Below are 22,975 nucleotides of genomic sequence, written 5' to 3'. Positions count from 1 at the left end.
ATTATGGCTGTTTCATTGAACCCTTCCCTGCAGTGCTATAAAAAGTTGTAGTTTTAGATATAGTTCCCACAATCTCCTGACTTGCATGGCTAGAGATTGTGCTGGCTGGGGATTTGGGGATCTGACATCTAATATGATACCTTTCCCCAGATCCATCTTGGATATAAAAAGTAGTATCCACCAGAGCTTTCCTGGATCCCTGAGATACAATTTAGGCACACAAAGGTCCAAAACACACTGCAGAAATAATCCAGTTTGAGACTGTTTTGTGAGACATTCATGTCAGAAAGCTCTGGTGCCACAATAAACTACAATTTCAGGATTCACTAGCACTGAGCCAGGGCAGTTAAAGCAATCTCAAACTGGATTATTTCTGCAGTGTGTTTTGGACTCAAGTCTCATATATCTTATTGACTCAGAATCTCCTTGATTCCAGTCTCTCTTATGCCATGAGCTGAATAGGCAGCTTTTGCCAAGCTACTCAGATGACCTACTGCATTGCCTTGGTAAGCCTTAGGATCTGCTCTATGACATTTGTATTTACTAGCATCAATGGAGCAAATCATAACTGTCTTAGATCCCAGGATGACCTAAGTATGCACACTTTCCAACATTTCATAGATGAAAATTAAGACACATGGCTAAACAACATCAGCACATGGTCAAGATGGAAAAAATATTAATTGGGAGAACATGTGAGCTATAGCACTTGCTTTTGCTTGAGCCTATTGGGAAGGGCAAGTTTCCATCTCTATCACTCCACTCCCCATTGCTGAGATGAGTGCTGGGAGTGAAAGGAGGAGAGAGAAACTGGGGCCTCATTCCCACTATGTTTTAAACTGGTTTGCAAATTAGTTTGAAGCATTTTAAATGACCCTGGTTCACACTTGAACCGAATTGCTGAAGCGATTGAGAGGGGGGGGGGGGATGCGCTAAACCCAATTAACCCGTGTCTTTTTGATGCGGATTTTTTCTGCATTTTTTTGGGTATATCGATTCTGCACAAGTATGACCAAATACAGATCGGAATTGATTTCAAGAAGAAAGATTATTTGGGTCTGTCCCTGCCAAATCAGGACAGTTGTAGGGAATGAGTATGTAACTATCTTAGTTGTGAACCAATTAATATATGAGAAATAGTATGAACCATCTAAAGGTGTACAATAAATGCTCAGATTAAAATGATGATGTTCAAGGTGATGTCTGTCACCTATCTAGAAAACTGCTGTGGAATGGCTTCACGGAGATAATAGGAAATGGTGGCATCTCCCTCATCAAGTTCAGAGGGCCTCAGAGGAGAACAACCAGTCTCAACCACACACATCTCACCACCACTCTTGCAGAAGTTCTTGCAGTGTTCTTCACTGGGATAAGAGGAGGAAGGTGGGGAGATAAGAAGCCTTGGATCTGTAAGAACCACCCAACATGGAAATACATTTAGACTCACCCTGGAGCTGGAAATGATTAATTCTAGAAGAAAATTCTAGAGGAAAACAGGCTCCAGCATGGCTTTGCATGTGTCAAATCCTCTTGTACTTTCCATAGGATTACACCACTAGTCAGTTTATAAAGGCACTTTAAACTGATTGATTAACCTGTATATATTTTCATATGAAGAACATTTGTTTTGAAGATAGGAAAAAAAACCAATTTCTTTCATTTTAGATGATGCAGGCACATATTAAAGTTCTTAGTGCAAATTCTCTAAATAGCAGATATATTTAAAAAAATACTTTAATGAACATGTAAAATCTGCACCTTGATAAACTGGGTGCCCTTTTCTAATGAAACTAGATATCTCCCTACAGTTTTGATGTACTTATTTTTGAAGTCACAAACTCCCTTCCTTGATTTTTATAGTCACATATGAGTGCAGGGAGATGACAAGACTGTAATATCAGTGGGACAGTGAATGCTCTGGGTTTTGGTTTGAACTTTAAAGAAGATATTCACGACGTTGAACATATTTGGATTCAGCACTTAGACAAGTTGTTTAAAGTTAAGACTAAAACCTGGAACAGATTCACTGTTCCACTGATATTAGGGCAACCAGCCTTCACTGTCTGTATGTATGTAGATATTGCCACAGTCTTCCCAGTTTAAATCCAACACACAACTCCTTACTACAATGACTCACAATCCGAGATGGGTGTGGTAAGTGTGTGCAAGGTACAAAATTACAGATTTCAACATGGACTGATCCGAACTGGTTTACTGCTTTTACATTACAAACAACAACCATCTGTGAAAGGTTAAAAAATATGTTTGTATTTATTTATTTTCTTCTTTAAAACACTAATGAAGCAATACAGTTCTGTTTCCATTTGGAAGTCAGTAGTCAAGAAAAAATTATGTACCATACTGGGAGACTTTTGGTGTGTAGTTAAATCTACATGCCAAAATGCCTTCCTCCAAACTATCCCTAGACACAGAAAAATGTTGAAACATGTGGAGAAGCCCTCTTGCAATTTACATTATTCACATTAAATTTTGTGATTATGTGTAATCAATATGACTTACAGAATAATTTATGGAAAAATGATTCAACTCATTGCAATAAATTACATAGCATAACATGGTCATGTTTGGCAAACAATACAGTACAATACTTTTGACACTCACGGTCTCCTGGCAGGAGTTTATTTTTGCATTTGATGTAAAAAAGAACTACATCTTATATAGCTGCAGTGAGATGAACTTGATTGGTATCAACAGGGTTGCTTGTTTTCAGTTAAGAATTTGGCATGTGGGGTTTTTTTTGGCAGTGATAATGTCAGCTGTCTTTAATGTTTCTACAAGGGGGCAACTCTGTAGCATTTATTTTTGGGGTCATGATGTACAACTATTTCCCCAAACAGTAATTCAAGCAGTAGGTGTCTTTCCAGTTGATTCAAGGAACTGTATGGTTCCTCAACAGACATTTCTGGTGGTGAACACATTTCCATGCAACTGGGGCAAAGAGAAAGCAGGTATTTTTGGTCAAAGCTTAGTAGCTGAGCTTTATATGTCAACAGTCCCAGGTTCAGTCTCGGGCATCTCAAGTTAAAAAGACCTCAGCACTAATGGGCCTGGGTAACATCTGGCTCAGACCCAATACAGATGTTCCTATTCAAGTAATAGTTAGAAAGTAACTTTGTACATTCTCTGCAAGACCACTAATACCAGTCTTCCTCCATCTAATACACCCAGGGAGTGTAGGATGTGTTCATTATTATTTGTTGTGTTATTTCTTGTATAATACTCTTGAGTGATTTGTAGTATTTACGGCACCCAAATGTCTGCCCTTCCCTGTATCCCAATCTCTAAATTTTACTGCTGAAATGAAGAAACCAGGAGCAGATTTGTGTGTGTGGAAAGACTGTGAGATTAACTCTTCTTAGATCTGGTGTTCAAGTCAAGATAAATTCTTGGGCTCAGAATTTTTCAGGACAATGTGATCTACTAAGTGCTTAAGGAAAAAGTCACCTCATGGTGATTCTTGGGTCTCAAACTCATCTGGTGAATTCAGCTCAGAGAACAATTTGACTATTGTTTTGTGAGTTCTTATCCTAGGATAAAAGAAGAGCAAATCAAGAGCCCCTGATCTTCAGAACAACAAAGAGTTGGGTGGCATTCAGATCATCTAGATGGGTTTCAATGGTCTTTCAACTTCAGTATCTGATTTATCCCTTTCATCTGTCAAATAAACCAGAGCTTGACATGAAATCAAGGCTTGCTAAGTGAGGATAACAGAATAGTAATGTGCCCCAAACATGTAGGGAGGAGCACAAGCACAAGCACGATAAATCCACCCCTCAGGTATCATCCTGGTTGCCCCCCATATTGAGGGCAAATGCTTATATTAGGAAGCACTGACTATCCACAGAGAGTCTCTATCTGATAGAGACCCTCTATCCATGGAAAGAATAAGATTGTTGTTGCTGTATGCTTTCAAGTCATTTCCGACTTGTGACAATCCTAAGGCGAACCTCCCATAGGGTTTTCTTGGCAAGATTGGTTCAGAGGAAGTTTGCCATTGCCCTTTCGAGGCTGACAGCATTTGATTTGCCCAAGATCACAGGGTGGGTTTCATGACCAAGCTGGGAATCGAACCCTGGTCTTCAGAGTTGTAGTTCAACACTCAAATCACTAAGCCATGTGGCAAAAAGTTTCTGTCAACCCTGGAGGTTGATGAAGATGCATACCTTCCAACAGTTCACAGATGAAAAATGGGACACATACACCCAACCAACATGAAAGTGTGGTCAAGATGGCAAAAATTATGAATGAAGAAGAATGCACATGCTAGCAGTGATTTGCTTTTGCCTGAGCCCATTGGGGAGGACATAATCTCCCCCCTCCCAGCTGAGTTTATTGAGTACAAAATATTTTTTTCATTTTGAACTCAGTGGAGGACAAAGGGAGAAAGTAGGGGAATGACAGAAAATCAAACATTTTAACAGCAGCTGAAAAGACTAGATAACAGAGGTTTAATCAGGATTGTCCCTGCAAAATCAGGACAGTTGGAGGATGTCAGAATGGCTGTGGGGGCATGAACCTAGCATGTTTGCCCTCATCCTTGCAACCCTCACCTGTTTTCAGAATACTTTTTCTGAAAACTTGAGTTGGCATGAATTCTGGCAAAGAGTTCAACTCACCCATATCAAGGGTCTCTTTGGGCACTCTTTTGACAGTGGTGAGTCCTGAGTTGGATCAGTCTGATACCTCCAACTTTTCCCACAGCAGTATCTTCCCAATTTGTACTCTGTAACACTCAATATAGTAGCACCTGGAATCATTAGGAATAAGTACAAGAAACAGGTAGAGCTGACACTGGATCACTTCATTGGGGTATTCATGGAAGCATATTGTTTCACCACCATCAAATTTCTACTGAGCCAAGCCATTCGGTCTTGGATGAAGGAGGTGGAAGATTAAAGCACCTAAATCAGCTTAAGCATACCATGTCACTGGCAAGGCACGCCTGCTAAAGAGATGTACTTAGTTCTGTTTCAACAAGGCATTATGGTCTGAAAACCATCTAACAAATTAATGAAAGACAAGTGAAGCAACAATTGTAATTAACTATGATACAGCCATGGACAAAGGCAATGCAACCGAATGCCAGATAATGAGGTTAACCAAGTGAAGATGGAGTTTTCCATGCCCTGCTTGTAGGCTTCATAGAAACCTATTTGAGTGGTCACTGTTGGGAGGAGAAAATGCTGGACTGGATGGAATCCAATCTCATCTAGTGAGATAACTCTTTGTTCAAACATACTTCTACTTCTTCACAAGCATCACTAAACAGAATATAGGTACAGCATCATCACATAAGAACTGTATTTTAAGAGAATACATGTTTCCCACTGAATTTCCTTTCCTTTGTTGCTGAAAATGAGTGGTAACATCTAGGCCCAGCCTTCACTTCTGGTAGCATTCTAAGGCAGTGGAGGAGGCAATAAAGAGCTCCAAATTCTCTGCACTTTCTTCTGTAAGGATCATGACCATCTAGGAATGCATAATTCAATGATGTCACACAAGGATTTGGGGATATTTAGAGTGGCTCCAACCAAGGTGTGTCTGTTTCATTCAGATACCTTTCAGGCTTTTTTTTTAAAAAAGTCAAATTTGCAGAGATGTAAAAACAACATCAAAACAATATGAACAAAGTAACTCAGTGGCAGTGAAGAAAAAGGTGAGTCAGTGCAATTTTTGAAAAAGCCATTGGCAGGTAAGAAGTTTGGCATCTGGATCTAAACATGAAAGATAAGGCTTCCAGTAAGGTTAGTCTGCATGTTCCACATTGCTCAGGTGCAGATGTTCTCCACTGCTACACTTGGAGATGTCTTTGTCCCAATACAATTACCAAATCAAAAATTGGTGCATTTGTCCCTTGGGGATATCTCCATCAATATTCCATCTCCAGCGTGATCAAGATGAGGAGGGGCTTTTCTCGCCAGCCCTTTGCAAGCTCGGTCTTTGCGTTACTGGGTATATTCATTCCAGTGGGTGCTAGATGACCTCTTGCTTTGTGATGGTGGGTTGAGGGACTGAAGTGGTCTGTTTGGCTACAGTTGCAATGGCCCCAGGAAGCAGTTTGTATTGTTCAACTCCTGAGCCAGCTGGTGGGGAAGGTTGTGGCGTTTCAGGAGTGGCTGTGGAGGAAAAGATTATGTTACTAGGTAAGTTATTGTACAACTGTGATCAAAGAACAGAGGCTCAAAGAATGTTAAACATTTTCCCCCAAATAACTCTGCAGGGACATTTTTGCCATGTTTTTGCCACCCCTGACTATTTAGGACCAGGAGAGGTGTTTTTTTGAATCAGAAAGTGAACAAGAAGCAACTTCTGCCTACTTCTTTAAAAAAAAAAGCTCTCCTGAGTATAAAATGGCCTGTGAAGTCTAAAAACATAGCAAAAATGGTCCCCATACCCTGCTAGAGGGCTTTTTGATGCCATTTTAAGAAATGCTTCTGTGGAGGGGATGAGGTCCTCCAAAGTTTCCTGGAGAACTAATGCAGCCCTCAAACCTTCCACAGTTGCTCAGCTTAGACAAAAGCAACTGGTGGTTCCCATTTCAGTGTGGGAACAAATCTCCTCATGTGGTTACTCAAAGTTTTAAAGAAGCTGTCCAAGGTGCTGATCCTTTTGATATTTGGATCATCTTGGATTACTCCTTTGAAGTTCAGTCTAAAACCTGGTGCAGATTCACCATCACACTGACATGGGAGTTACCAGTTGCTTAGATGCAGGACACCTCAGGATCTGCATTCTCCTATAACAGCCTGCCCTGAGATCTAATAGAAAGCCCCTTCTTTGTATACTGACTATAGTAGGGTGATAGGGATAAGAGAATTTTATTTTATGTATTTAATATTTCTGTCGTACCCTATCTCATAAGATCTCAAGACAATGTACACATTCAATAAATTCAATCCTCTCTTAAACACTGGGGAAAAATAAACAGTAAAGAATAATTTCAACAGTCTACATTAATATTTAATAATTTAGTTAAGACTTTCATAAAAAGTTTTATTTTAATGGTATTTGAATGAAGTCAGCATCTGTGCCAGTCAGGCCCCCAATGGGTAAGTGTTCCACAAACAGGGTGCCATGGTAAAGATGATCCTCTGCCTTGTGCTGCCACCATATGCTGCCCCCTCTATTGTCCCCTTTCTTCCATTCACAATGCTGTTAGGAAGAGCGAAGTAACAAGGCAGACAGTACTCCCACTGTTCAGTAGAAGTGTAATGGATATACAGCTATATGACACTGTCGCCCACAGATTCAGGACACACATGCAATTCCTAGAGTGTGGGATTTCTTGGGCAGAAATACTTACATAGCTGCCCATTGTGGATCTGAGCAGGCATTGTGTTGGCCACTATGACGTTTGTCCCCATATTCTCCTGGATCAGGTGAGGGTGCAGAGCATGGTGATGAGCATGAGGTGTATCACTTGATGATCCTAAAATGATTAGATAGATAGATAGATAGATAGATAGATAGATAGATAGATAGATATTTTTATCCAAGCTTGGGAGGACAATAATGAAGAGATATAATGGGCTTCCCATTTCCACTGTCCACACCAAGGCAAGGTTATGAAAATCCATACTGGATGTAGGGATGTTTGATAAAATCAAGACTAAGATCATCTAATTAAGGCTAGATTAATGACTGCCTTTAATTCTAACTAATCCATGCACACTGGAATGGGAATCATATGCCCCCCATGTTACTGCAGGACAGCTCCCAGAATTCTTCACAATTGGCTGTGCTGGCTAGGGCTGCTAGGACTTGCAGTCCAATAACATCTAGAGGGCCACATCTTTACCGGAGAAGGATATGTCTACTAACTGGAGACAGAGGGGCAGCAGGACACTGAAACTGAATGTGACTGAGAACCAAATTTAGGTGTTGTGTGCTGGGTTTGAGAACTCTGGTCACTATCTCACAGAGTGGTTATAGAAGGGTCAACCTGAAGCAGAGAAGTGGCTTTACCCTTCTTTTCCCACTGGTATCTCCTTGCAATTTCTCCTTCACTGTTTCTCAGCTTCAAATCATGTTTCCTTCCTCATTTCCCTTTTGAACCTGGTGTCTCTGATGAACATCTAGCTGCATATAAATGATTGAGTTTAAGCCAAAGGATCCCTATAATGAATGGAATGGGGCAACCTGAAATCCTCATTCTGTTGAAGAGAAAGTCATTAAGTTAGATATATCCTCTTGCATCTTATTCACTCTACAGTTATAGCACCTTGGTAGCACTTTAACAGTCATGGGTGCATCCTTTGGATTCCTGGAATGAGACAGTTTGATAAAACACTACAATTCTGTTTTGATACTATGCCTTGCACTTGTCCCTCAGTCTGCAGTCAAGGATCCTGACACCTAATGACAAGGAAACTCTATGAAGAGTCCCATGACAATGCTCACCTCCCAGTAACATCTCTTGCAACAGATTGTCAATTTTGGCCATGCCGAAGAGCTTGACGAATTGGATCTGTTCGATCATCTGCCAGGTGATGCTCTGGAGAGTGGGCAGAAGGAGAAGCAGTTCTCCAAAGCGTCCCCGTGAATCATACTGCCGGTCATTGATGTAGTCCTCCAAGCTGACCTGAACTTGATATCTCATTCGCTTGATCTTGATTGGGTCACTCAGGCCCTTAGCATCTGGAATAAATCACAAGGAATTGCATGCTGTGCCATTTCTCAAGAACAAGCCCTCACAGAGGGGTGTTTACCACTTATTCAGACCAATCTGCTTAGCAGCTGTATGGCATAGTGGTTTGAGCATGGGACCAAGGTTCGAATCCCAGCTCAGTCATATAAATCCACTGGGTGACCTTGTGTTAGTCGCTCTTTCTCAGCCTAAGAGGATGGCTCTGAAGAAATTTGTCAAGAAAATCCCTTACGGTCACTATAACTCAGAAATGACTTGAAGGCACACAACAACAACAACCGGTAGTGCAATGTTCAGAATCCCTTGATACTGAAGAGAATGGCTGAGATCCAGTAGCTGGTACTGTAGTGCATGACTGGTACAGTAGCTGTGCTGGTGGTCCAGGAGCTGAGGCAATGGCTTCTTCTTCTCCTGTGGGAATGTAAGGCAACCCAGAGGCTCCAAGAACAATCCCTCACCCAGTTATACTCCTATGATTCCACTTTACCTGCCATGGCCTCCTTGAGTCTTAGTCCAACATTCAGACTACTAGACTACACTGTCTCTTGAATACTCTTTCTCTCTTTTATTTGGTATCTCTTCTCTTCCTAATTGTTCCATTAGTTTCTGCAGAATTCTGAGATTTTTAATCCAAAAAATTTGCTTCCCCAAATTGCCACTATATTCTGCTCTGGTCAGGCCCCACCTGGAATATTGTGTCCAGTTCTGGGCGCCACAATTCAAAAAGGACATTGAGAAACTGGAGCGTGTCCAAAGGAGGGCGACTAAAATGGTGAAAGGTCTGGAAACCTTGCCCTATGAGGAATGACTCAGAGATCTGGGGATGTTTAGCCTGGAGAAGAGAAGGTTAAGAGGTGATATGATAGCCCTGTTTAAATATGTGAAAGGATGTCATATTGAGGAGGGAGCAAGCTTGTTTTCTGCTGCTCCAGAGAACAGGACCCGGAACAATGGATGCAAGCTACAGGAAAAGAGATTCCACTTCAACATTAGGAAGAACTTCCTGACAGTAAGGGCTGTTCGACAGTGGAACACACTCCCTCGGAGTGTAGTGGAGTCTCCTTCCTTGGAGGTCTTTAAACAGAGGCTGGATGGCCATCTGTTGGGGATGCTTTGATTTGGATTTCCTGCATGGCAGGGGGTTGGACTGGTTGGCCCTTGCGGTCTCTTCCAACTCTATGATTCTATGATTCTATGATTAATTGCATGTAACCTTTGCTTGAATTCCACTTCCAGCAGATTCCAGAAATGCCAGGCCCCAGCGCTGCTAAAAGGACTGCAGAGTAGAAAGCTTTCATAGGAGATTATCACACCATCTTTTTTCTCCCAATCTGGGCACGGGGTGAGACAGTGTAAAAATGGATGTTATCACACAGCTCTGTGGCCAGATCAGAGGCATCCTGTACCTGATCGGGACTTCTCCCACACTTTGCAAGGAACTGGACTTTTCCGTTCTTTGCAAAGTATGGGAGAAGTCCCGACTGGGTTCAGTATGCCTCCAATCTGGGCACGGAACTGTGAGATATTCACACAAAGGTGTTTCCCTAAACCAAAGGATCAAATTGGTAGAACAAAAAGGTTTAGGGTAAAGTGGTAATATAACAAAGTATAAAAAGGCTTTATTCACCAATATAAGAAATCAGCCTTTTGCCAATGGGCACAAAATTCTGGAAACTGAAAGTCCCAGATGACATCCAAACATACAAATGTAGATAAAACCAAACGTGTTTCGACAATTGTCATCCAGTACAAGTATGAAGAAAATATATAAAAAAGAATCTTGAAGAAATGTATAAGAAATATGTAAATACTAAAATAAAATGAACAAACTGAATGAACAGTTCATTTTATTTTAGTATTTACATATTTCGTATACATTTTTCAAGATTCCTTTTTATATATTTTCTTCATACTTATACTAGATGACTCCAATTCAGTAAAGATGAGATAACAGATACATGTGTATCCAGTTATTTTACAATATGGTCTTTGGTATTATTCTTCATTGACATACTAATGTGATTATAATCTTTCTAGACTATATTTTACCCACTGAGGAAGACAGTTGTCGAAACATGTTTGGTTTTATCTACATTTTATCTACTATTCTACCACGTAACTGTGAGATAACATCTGCTTTTAAACTGTCTCAGCCCATGCTCAGATCAAGGGGGAAAGCTGTGCAATAATCACCATATTTACTGAAAAGAAAAACATTTTCTACCTGGATCAAAGAAGATGATGGCTTTCAAACAAGCATATTCATTATCATCAATCTGAAGCTCTTGGAACGTCAAGACCAGTTCATCCAGGATGCGCACCGCCACACGGCTGATCTCCAGCAACTCTGGACAATTACGGGGGATTATGTGGTCATTTCCTGAAGGAAAATTAAGTTAATATCTTCAGTTTTCTAGTTGCCTTATCATTTGTAATCTATTACCTGTTATAATAATAACTGATTCCCTCCACACTTTTACAAAACTGGTGGCAAGGTAGTTATGTGGAACTATATATTTTCCTATTCAGCACCTGTCTTTTAAGCAGACAAATAAACCTTTGTGTTATTAACCCCACCGTGCCGCCAGTAATACTTTCACTTCAGCAAATCAATGTTATCATGGCTCCTTTTTTGCTCTTGCTAGCATTAGGGGCAGGGAGACCCATTAACAAAGAACTTTTTTATTGAGGTATTTTGGGGATATTTGTAGCTTGCAAACTTGAGAGACTAAACATGCCCATGAGGTCTCATATATTTGCTAGTCATACGTTATCTGTCAGCTTTCCTGCCCTCTACATGGCTCAGAGAGTGTGGATAGGGGGAACTACTAACCCCCCTCCCCATAATTTTTTATTTTTTAAAAAGCCAGACAGGATTGCAGAGGGCTCCATTGTCACTGATATGAATGTGGACCTGTCAGTTCTGCCATTGTTAGGTCCCACTGATATGAATGTGGACATGTCAGTTCTGTCATTGTTAGAGGCCTGTATGTGAAGGAAAATGTACTTAAAACTGAAGTAAGACAACAGGTTGGTGTTGTGTCAGGGAACTGAAAACAGAAGAAAAGAACCACTGCGCATAATGATGGCAGCCAGGGAAATTTCTGTCCCCTAGATATATTTAACTTCAACTCCCCAAAGCCCTAGCCATTATGCACAACAGCCAGGATATCTGGAGGATGAATGGTTCCCCAACCCATTTTCACCTCATTAAAAAGCATTTGTAGCTTTTGTGCTTCAAAAACCTGCAAAATGTACTTAACCACGGATGATTGGGGAAACAGAAATGTCCTTCTCAACATTCATTCAGCTCCCTTAAAAACCACAGTTTATTTCAAGCCCCTTTTCATGTTATCTAATGTTAGAATAGAAGGGACAATTCAAGGTCAAGAAATTACTAAAACTGCAATCTTGTGTATGCTTACTGGGGGACCTATTAGCCAAGTGAGGCTTATTTCCAAATAAACATGTATAGCAGCCTTCTCCAACCAGATACCTCCAAATGTAGGGGACCACAGTTCCTACTATCCCCATACACTGTCCATGCTGGTTAGGTATAATGGAAGCTATAGTCCAACACACAAGGAGGTTGGCAGATTGTGGTGGGCTGATGTATAGGACTGTCTAGTAAGAAATGACCAAACTGCAGTGTCTTTTCCTTCCAAATCCCTGCATTGGTTATCACATTCCTAATGTGAGGAGACAGAGGCATCCTGCTGAATGAAGTGCTTTACCTAGGAGTAGGATGTCTTTGAACACCATCGACCGTTTTGCTGCTCCCAGTAACAGATGTTCACCTGCATGGGCCCGTAGCAAAGCCACCTGGAAGAACAAAGGCTGCTGATGAAAAAGGCTGTAGGAAGCAGGTCAAAGACCACTATAAGAGGAGTGATGAGAAAGCACCTCAGCCTACTCCCTCCTGGAAAGACAAAGTTAGTGGAGGGACTACAATATGAGCTGGGGATTTGCCATCACAATTCACACAAGTTGATTTTATCTCTTCGGGTAGAAACATTTTCTAAGGAGAAAGATTGGAAATGTGACTTTTCTGTGCACTATAATTCCCAGAACCTCAAAGCCAATTTGTGTGTCACTGGTCTATCCACTCACTCCAATTCACTGTCTGAGAGATCCTGAGTTATATTCCAAAAAGTAACTCTTTCAAGCTCTGAACCTATGTGTCTTGGGGAACAATCTACCCCCATGTATGAGTAGCTGTACTCTCAGGATTGTATCACACAGGGTTGAATGGAGTTTCCTTGCCCATTTTTTACCTTGCCCTTGGCTGCTAAAATGCATCCATTACTTGTTGACAAGTACCACTTGTAAACTAGCAGCCATGTTGTTGTTTTTGTTTAGTTCCATTTACATTTTGCCTTTTCTCTAATGAGCACAAGGTGGCAACATAGCTTTCATCCTCCCTATTTTATCTCCACAACAACCCTATGATCAGAATGAGGGAAAGTGACAGTCCCAAGGGCATATATTGAGTTTTGTCACTAATTGGGGCTTTAGATCCTGGAACTCTCCCAAGTCTTAACCCAACACCAATCTAGACACTTCATTCCATTGATGCTCAAAGGATGTGCTCACCTTTCTCTGTTCCAATAACTGCATAGTGAGTCACATGGTTAAAAGAACAAGAGAAAAGAAATCTGCAGAAGAACTAATACAGGGTCAACAGGGGCATTTTCCTCACTTGGTTCCAGGATGTTTTGGGATTAGAACTTCCACAGAGGGAAGAGCTTGCAGGCTCAGGGTCTGAGGAGCAGAAGGAAAGCTCAATGGGAATTCAAGAGACATTCAACAGCCTCCTGTTATCAGTATTGGTCAGGGCTGGGGTATTTTAGTGCCTAGACAAGGGGCACTAAAATTTGTTCAGAGAGGCACTAGGGCTCTCTTGCTAAGGATTCTAAGTACTAAGTAGAGCCATCATGGTGTAGTAGTTTAAGTGTTGAACTGGGACACTGCGAATCCAGGATTCAAATCCCTTTTTGGCCATGGAAACTCCCTGAGGCCCTGTGCAGACTGGCACTTTGGGCCAGCCTGGGGGCAGAGTCGGGGCTAGCGGCTACATGACGCATGTCCCAGCTCCACCCTCAGGGCACTGTGACGCCGCACACTGCACAACATGGTGCACGGCTTTACAGTGCTCCTCTGGTGCTGTTTTCTTTTTGGGGCTCCTTTTTGCACCCTGGAAAGGCCAGATCGGGGCCTTGGTGTGTGGTTGCCGCAGCCCCAATCTGGTTGAAAAAGGGGTGGCTGGAGGCCACCCCTTCAGGGCTGTGTGTACAGCCCCTAAGTCACCTTGGGCAAGTCACACTCTCTCGGGCTCAGAGGAAGACAAAGGCAAACCCTCTCTAAACAAATTTTGCCAAGAAAACACTTTGAGAAAGTCACCTTAGGGTGGTCATAAGTCAGAAATAACTTGAGGCATGCAACAACAAATTGCATATCCCAGAATTTCATAGGGTGGAACCAGTTAAAGTCTAATCATAGCATAATAAATCTGTAAAGTGAAGGGGCCCAATATGGTGCTCTTTTATCCCTGCCATAAAGAAATGCTGTTCCAACTGCAGCTGAATCTTGTTTCAAGACTAGTGATGATGGAACAATGTCTTCCACCACACCTGAGAACAACAGACTAGTTTTTGAGGGATACAGGGGGCTGGCACAGGGTGAGCCAGGTGACATACACATATTTCTGCCCTCTAACATCTTGCCATCACTGCCCATTCCCACCATGTGCCACCTAAATTTGCCTCACTCAGCCTAATGGTAGGCAGGAGTGTCACTAGGAAGTGCGGGGGTAAGAAGTACAGCAGATGACACCCTAAGTGAGGTGACACCACTGCTCTCCAAACATCTGCCTTTTGGTAGAAATGCACTGGGCCATTCATATGCATCCCTTTAAAATGCAAGCAAGAATTGAGAAGAAATGAGATAAGTAACACATAAAGGACATCAGAAACTGGAAGTACAAAGACAAAGAAGAAGGCAAAGAATGGAATTTAGCTGTATGAGATGATAGATCATTAGCAAGAGAAGACAATTTTGTGTAATTATATAGCATGTGAGCTTTTTAATTTGTATGATTATGAAAAATTAATAAAGATATTATTTAAAAAAATAAAATGCTGGAGCCCAGCAGAAGAGAGGTATGAATGGGGCAAGCTCAATGGGAGGAGAAATATTACATCTTACCAAATTTGTACTTTCGCCACATGAAACTATATACTAGATTTTTCATCTTTCATATTGTAATTTAAAGGTACAATTTTAATTTTGTTATTTGTTTATGTCACAACTATTGCCGTTACATTCAGTAATATACAGGAACTGAGATTTATGAGTAACTTTAGCACAAAAAAACATTGCTAAGGATTCTGTTTGGTGTGGTATGGGAGGTTGTCAGTGGGGTGTGAGTATATGACACCATGAGTTATTGCACTGGATGACTCCTAGTGTTGCCACTAGTGGTAGGGCTAGACCTGTTTTATACAGTGGGCTAAGGAAGGAAGAAAAAGGCTCAGCTGAGCATTTCACTCTTTTGAGGGCACAGCTGCACATGCATACGGCCAAACTGTTCTTAAGCTGATAAACAAGTATAGTCACAGGAGTTTCCCCATTTAGCAAGTTTGGATGTTCTCTGAGAGCTGTAATTTCAGACAAACATCCACCTGCTGGCCTACTCTTCATAGCTTTAGCATCATTGCTCTAATATAAAAATAATTTCTCTAGTGTCTGTGAACATCTTACTGTGCTGAGGAATCTGCAGGTTTCTGAAAACTTTATCTGCTTGTTCTTTGTTAATGATTGCATTGTGTCACTTTATACCCTTCAGTGATCCTCAAGAATGTTCTGACTGATTCTCCTGTCCCACTTCTATTTTTTTTCTTTAAAAAATGTCTACACAAAGGTTAACACTTAAGACACAGCGTGTCATGGATGCTTCTTAATGTCCAACTGGGACTTCAGCTATGTGGCAAACAACCACTAAACATTAACTGAAAGATTTGGGAAAGGGTGTCTTTTACAGGGACGGGCCAGTCTGTATGCACTGAACAAACATGGAGAAATATCTTGCAGTGAAATTACGGAAGGGAAGGGTGGGAGAACTATTTCCCACAGGTTTTAATCTCAGCAAAACAAGGCAAAACTGAGGCAGCATGTGTATGAACTAAATTTTGATTTTAATGCTTTTAAAATATATAGTTTAAATTGATTACCAAATTTTAGCTGGTTCAAGAGTTTTTCATTAATGTTGCCAGTTCAGGATTATCCCAGACCTTGAGGTTACTGGGTCAAAACCTGAGACCTAGAGACAATCCTGGGGATAGAATCATAGAATCATAGAATCATAGAGTTGGAAGAGACCACTAGGGCCATCCAGTCCAACCCCCTGCCATGCAGGAAATCCAAATCAAAGCATCCCTGACAGATGGCCATCCAGCCTCTGTTTAAAGACCTCCAAGGAAGGAGACTCTATCACCTTCCGAGGAAGTGCATTCCACTGTCGAACAGCCCTTACTGTCAGGAAGTTCCTCCTAATGTTCAGGTGGAATCTCTTTTCCTGTAGCTTGCATCCATTGTTCTGGGTCCTGTTCTCTGGAGCAGCAGAAAACAAGCTTGCTCCCTCCTCAATATGACATCCTCTCAAATATTTAAACAGGGCTATCATATCACCTCTTAACCTTCTTTTCTCCAGGCTAAACATCCCCAGCTCCCTAAGTCGTTCCTCATAGGGCATGGTTTCCAGACCCTTCACCATTTTTGTCGCCCTCCTTTGGACACGATCCAGTTTCTCAATGTCCTTTCTGAATTGTGGCGCCCAGAACTGGACACAATATTCTAGGTGGGGCCTGACCAAAGCAGAATACAGTGGCACTATTACTTCTCTTGATCTAGACACTATACTTCTATTGATGCAGCCTAAAATAGCATTGGCCTTTTTAGCTGCTGCATCACACTGTTCACTCATGTTCAACTTGTGGTCTATTTGGACTCCTAGATCCCTTTCACACGTAGTTTCATTCAGCCAGTTGTCACCCATCCTATATCTGTGCATTTTATTTTTCCGCCCTAAGTGCAATACCTTACATTTCTCCGTGTTGAATTTCATTTTGTTAGCTTTGGCCCAGCTTTCTAGTCTATTCAGGTCATTTTGAATCTTGATCCTGTCCTCTGGGGTATTAGCTATTCCTCCTAATTTGGTGTCATCTGCAAATTTGATAAGTATGCTCCCAATTCTGTCATCCAGGTCATTGATAAAGATGTTGAATAGCACTGGGCCCAGGACAGAGCCCTGTGGGACCCCACTGGTCACTTCTCTCCAGGATGAAAAGGAGCCATTGTTGAGCACCCTTTGCGTTCGGCCGGTAAACCAGTTACAAATCCATGTAACAGTTACCTTGTCTAGCCCACATTTTACAAGCTTGTTTGCAAGAATGTCATGGGAAACCTTGTCAAAGGCCTTACTGAAATCAAGATATACTATATCCACAGCATTCCCTTCATCTACCAAGCTGGTAATTTTATCAAAGAAAGAGATTAGATTTGTCTGGCATGACTTGTTTCTCTGAAACCCATGTTGACTTTTTGTGATTATGGCATTGCCTTCTAGATGTTCACAAACTCTCTGTTTAATGATCTGCTCCAGAATCTTTCCTAGAACTGATGTCAGACTAACTGGACGATAAATGTTGGGATCCTCTTTTTTCCCCTTTTTGAAGATGGGGACAACGTTTGCCCTTCGCCAGTCGGCTGGGATCTCTCCTGTTTTCCAGGAGTTTTCAAAGATTATTGCCAATGGCTCTGATATTACATTTGCCAGTTCTTTTAATACCCTTGGATGGAGTTCATCTGGTCCCAGAGACTTAAATTCATTTAGATTAACAAGGTGGTCCTCTACTATCTCTTTACTTATTCTGTGCTGAAATTCCCCTATTCTGTCCTCTGCTCCATTATCCTCAGGTTGAGCACCCTTTGCCTTTTCTGAAAAGACTGAGGCAAAGAAGGTGTTGAGTAATTCTGCCTTTTCTCTATCTCCTTTTAGCATTTTGCCATCTTCTCCACGCAGTGGCCCTACCGTTTCCTTCTTGTTCCTCTTGCTGCGGACATATCCAAAAAAGCCCTTTTTATTGTTCTTAACCTCTCTAGCAAGCCTGAGTTCATTCTGCGCTTTAGCTTTTCTGACTTTACCCCTACACATGCCTGCTATTTCTTTGAATTCCTTTTTTGTGATTTCCCCTTTTTTCCATTTCTTATACATGTTCCGTTTCAAACTTAGCTCGGTTGAAAGTTCCTTAGTCATCCATCCTGGTTTCTTGAGACACCTCCCGTTTTTCTTTCTCACTGGAACTGTTTGAAATTGTGCCTTCAGTATCTCCCTTTTGAGAAAGTCCCATCCGTCCTGAACTCCTTTATCTTTTAGTATTTCTGACCATGGAATCGCCCTCAATACTTCTCTAAGTTTACTGAAATCCGCTCTCCTAAAGTCTAGGATGCGTGTCTGACTCTGCCTGGCTTCTCCTTTCCACTGTATTACAAACTCCAGGAGAACATGGTCACTTCCACCTAATGATCCCACCACTTGCACCCCATTAACCAAGTCATCCTTGCTGGTTAGGATCAGATCTAAAATAGCTGATCCCCTTGTTGCCTCTTCCACCTTTTGGACCATGAAATTGTCTTCCAGGCAAGAGAGGAATTTGCAAGACCTTGAGGATTTTGCTGAGTTTGACTTCCAGCAAATATCAGGATAGTTGAAGTCGCCCATCACTACTACATCTCTCTTTTCTGACTGTGTGGTCATCTGTTCTAGAAAGATATCATCCAATTCCTCAGTCTGACTTGGGGGTCTGTAGTAGACTCCCACCGTAACACCCTTGTTGTTTCCCTCCCCTTTGATTCTTATCCAGATGCTCTCCACCTGGCTTCCATGATTGATGTCCAGGATCTCTTCACTGGTGTAAATATCTCTGACATATAGTGCTATTCCTCCTCCTTTCCTGTTTGGCCTGTTTCTCTTAATAAGGTTATACCCCTCTATTTCCACATTCCAATCATGATATCATTAAGTATTATGCACTAAGTGCCAACCACATTTCCTCAGATCATGTCATTCAAATGCACACAGAGAGAACATAAGAAAACAAGAGAAAATACTTTGCAAAAGGGGCTGTTTCCAGATCGAGGTGAAAGGAGGGGATTATTTCTTTTCACTTAGAAAAACAGAATAGGAAACTTTTAATCTAGTATACTTGTTTCCATCTAGAAGGTGGATGCAGAGCAGAGGGTGAGCCCTGGGGCTGCAACAGTTGGGACAGAGGTAGGAAACTAACTAGGGAAATATAGGCCTGGTACAGACAGGTCAAAAGTGGCGGTTTGGGAACACACAGCAACTGCATGCCCCTGAACCCTAGGACGTATGGGTGCCGCCATGACTGCACGGCCCCACCCACATGGGACGCACGTCTATGATGCAAATGCTGCGCAGCATCCGTATGTCAATGTGCTGCACTTGCATCACTGATCCGCCATACTGCAATAATGGCGCACTTGTGGTGTCAGGTGTGTGTTCCTAAAAGAACCCATTTTTTCCAGGTTCTTTTAGGTGCTGAGGGATGCCGTGTGGTTTGGCTGCTGCAGCATCCCTCGGGAGCAGAAAGGGGTGGCTGTAGACCACCCTTTCAGGGCGGTCTGTACAGCCCCATAGAGACCTTGTGGAGTCTCTGCCAGTGGCAGTAAGAAGTGAATGAAGCTTTGAACATTGTATCATCTGCTTCTAGCTGACCTTGAGATTTGTACAGAGTTTTTCCTCTTGCCTGGAACTGAATTCCACCCCCCCCCCAAAAAAAAACCCTGAAAATCCAGCAACCCTATTTTTCATAGTTATATGGTTTATGATGATCAGTTCTGACAGTTCTGGCAATATCATTTTAATGTCATGATGCTCATCCTGTATGTGTCATGGTGCTCCTGTGACTTTACTGGCTCAAATCTATTTTTCCATGAAGGTGCTGAACAGAAATTATAAAAATGAAATTAGAAGTCAGATCCTCTTATCAGGTCAAAATGCTACTGATATGTATATGCTTTATAAAATCCAGTCCTTCCCCGCCTCTTCAGCCTAGCTTCCAGAGTTCTGTGTGTGAACTGGATATGTGATTGTTGCAGTCCCAAATTATAATGTGAATAACTTTTTAATGTACACTTTGGTGCAAATAAACTGCTGATGACTTTAAATTAAATTTACACATTTATTTACTAATGGGTTTAATTATGACTCTTTTTCCTGTCAGTTTTCTGGGGTGAGCAGTTTTGTGGTTTATTGCAGAAGTGCTGTGCAGTTACTTAAAAAGAATAAAAGATGTGCCAAGAATTCATGTTTCTTTCTACCTCTTTGAGATGTGCAGGAACACCTTCTGGACCATATATTAGGACAGAGAACACATGTACCTGTGCCTCACATGACAGATGGTGACTTTGTGTGAATGCACAATATCTGTGCCTGCTTTCCATACACTGTTGTCAGGAGTGGATTCCAATTAACAGTAGATTCAAATCTACTGGGAGCCAATGGGATTTTCTGCCTATTTCTGTACATATTTTCTTGACTGAAACAGTGCTTTCTAATAGTTATTTTTTGGGAGGGGACTACAAATATAAACTACTTTTACACTGGTGTTCTCAGATTCCCACTGATCATGTTGGCTGGAGGATTCTGAGTGATGTAATCAAAAAGATATAATTTCTTAGCTCTCAATTAGAAATAAATCATATTGAATTCAGTGAGGCTTACTCTTATATAAGTGAATACAGGACTGAAGCCTATTCATTTAACTGTGAGTCTCAGTTCCATTAATGTCAAAGACACTTACTCATGCTTAGAGTCTTTGGGATTATGCTCCTTTACTTATTGTGCAGAACAGACTAATATGCATGCACATCAATGAACCACAAGGAAAGTAGCAACTATTTACACAACAAATTCCATTTCAGGCTTGTGATGATTTTAGAAATGTAGTGGTTGATCTTACACATTAACAAGATCCCAAACAACTCACTCACCTGATCATCCAGAGGAAGCTCACAGAAGGCTGGGATGTACTTGGCCCACTCCACAAGCACTAACAACTGCTGTTTCATGGACTCACACACGTCTGCAATATTTGCAATCTTTTTCCCTCTTATATCACCACTGATAACTGAAATTGGTGATGATATCTGCAACAACAATAAAGAGAGAGAGGTTTCTTCTAGAATTGCTTAGCAGAGAAATAGAGGTAAAGAAGTTGTACAACTCACAAGAGATCACCATCGGAATCATAACATGTGAGAGTGTGATACATCTCAGTTTATGATTAATGTGAGATCCAAAGATGTCTCAATCTCCAGTCTAGCACAAATCAATTCTCCATCAAATACTGCTATATAAAAATGGATTAAGTTTTAGGAACCTTCTTTCTTCCCTCCATCATAATTTGTTACCTCATTGGTCATGAAATGATTGAATTTTCATAAGGAATTTTACAGTTTGTTTGGCTTGTTTCTCTTGGCCTTCTTGTAGCTAAATCAACTCATATCCAAATACAGATGTATAGATTAATGCACAATCTATTTTTGTTTAGCAGGGTAGCCAGCAAAGACTATCCTTCTTGTAGTTGTTTGCCTTCGAGTTGTTTCTAATTTATGGTGATTCTAAAGAGAACATGTCACAGGGTTTTCTTGGCAAGCTTTGTTCAAAAGCGGTTTGCCACTGCCTTTCTGTGAGACTGAGAGCACCCATTGGGTTTCAAGGCCGAGCTAGGAATTGAACCCTGGTTTTCAGAGTCGCAGTCTAACACTCAAACTACTATGCCACACTGGCTGTAAGACTATCCTAGGCAGGGCCAAAACCTGAGACTTATCCATGACCTTCTGTGATTCATAGAGGGATAGCCCCTGGTGAAGTCATTAAGCATGACACTATACAGTTGCACTGTGAATTAATTTCAAATCAAAACATATCAAAGTTTAACACACACACGGCAATACTCTTCCAAGATAATACTCTGTCCTGAGATTCCCTACTCTTGCCATAAGGAATGGAGAACAGGGTCCAGGCCCTGCGATCTGGGAACACTAGTGATTTTGGAACACATCAGTTGAGTTATGTCTTCTTAAATCGCCACTGTTCTCAGAGCACTTCTTGTCTGATGTTACTAAGGGTGTATTCACATATGCATATTCCTCAGGCAACGAGAATAGTACCCAGTGTTGAGGGTTTGTATGAAATGGCTACTGCATACCAATTGATGACACAGCTCTCTCATATTACTTTGTATAATCTGAAACATGATAGCTTGCATCTTGTTAGTGACATATTCAGCAGTAAGTAAACCTTACACCTGCATATGTATTTTTCATTGTGGAGGTTGCAGTTATCTTCCACACTTCACAATGATCAAAGGCTCACTGACTCTGTGATAGCTTGCCCACCCATTACTATTCCATTGTTGGCAGAAATTGGGATGAATCAGAGAAGCATTTGGATATGTCTCCATAGCCAGACACAAAGCAATGACATCAAAGGCTTATACCTCCAGAAGACATTAGTGGATTTTGGTGCAGATGTCCTTGTTTTGCATCTGACAATGGGAACATAGCAACACTTCTCTGACCAGCTTTCCACCATATGTAGCCAGTGCTAAGTCATGACTTCCAGCTTATTATAAAATAAGAAGAATGGGACAAGTAGGGGGGCAGGAAGAAAAGGTCATGGAATTGAACAATAGAGAAAATTCTGTGCACTTTGTAAACTTGCTCATCTGACCAGAGTAATCATATATTTTATGACAAAATCACAAAATGCTGACTATCTGCCTTCACAAAGAAAAATGCTGCACTTAAAATGGCAGGCAAATTCTACATGTGAAATTGGCTGTTGAGGTTTTCTTCCCCACATAATCTGTTTCCAACACAACTGACTACTTCTATGCATGTTTTGGCACCACAACTACACACCAAACATATCTGAAATCCAAGCCTTCCTCTCCAATCAGCCTTTTGAGCCAATTAATTCCATTGTCATCTCCTCCTTCCCTGCTCTTTCTATCATAAATTTCTTGTGTTGCTCCTCCTGATATGTTTATCCAAAGATCTGAGGAAGGAGGCATGAAAACTGGAGGAAGGAACAGTAACAATTTAAGATATGTAGATGATACCACACTACTAGCAGAAAATAACAGAGACTTGAAATGACTGTTGAAGAAAGTCAAGAAACAGAGTGCAAAAGGAGGTATACAGATTAACATTAAGGAAACA

At 41.3% G+C, this 22,975-nt stretch overlaps 1 protein-coding gene across 1 annotated transcript in view; it reads right to left on the bottom strand.

The window, feature by feature from the left end:
* Window positions 1-5,665: 5,665 nt before the first annotated feature.
* HNF4A (hepatocyte nuclear factor 4 alpha) overlaps window positions 5,666-22,975 on the bottom strand; it is a 41,953-nt gene continuing 24,643 nt past the window's right edge. The window contains exons 5-10 of the mRNA XM_089518512.1: window positions 20,741-20,896; window positions 12,403-12,490; window positions 10,893-11,048; window positions 8,422-8,658; window positions 7,325-7,450; window positions 5,666-6,137 (exon numbers count right to left, since the gene is read on the bottom strand). Of these exons, the coding sequence (XP_089374638.1) occupies window positions 5,995-6,137; window positions 7,325-7,450; window positions 8,422-8,658; window positions 10,893-11,048; window positions 12,403-12,490; window positions 20,741-20,896 (906 nt within the window). The 3' untranslated portion in view covers window positions 5,666-5,994. The remainder of the gene's footprint in view (window positions 6,138-7,324; window positions 7,451-8,421; window positions 8,659-10,892; window positions 11,049-12,402; window positions 12,491-20,740; window positions 20,897-22,975) is intronic.

Source organism: Sceloporus occidentalis, unplaced genomic scaffold (genome assembly GCF_023333645.1).
Source record: "Sceloporus occidentalis isolate IW3139 unplaced genomic scaffold, rSceOcc1.0.p SCAF_3, whole genome shotgun sequence".
Lineage (NCBI taxonomy): Eukaryota > Metazoa > Chordata > Lepidosauria > Squamata > Phrynosomatidae > Sceloporus > Sceloporus occidentalis.
This window is presented reverse-complemented; position numbering and strand designations above follow the sequence as displayed.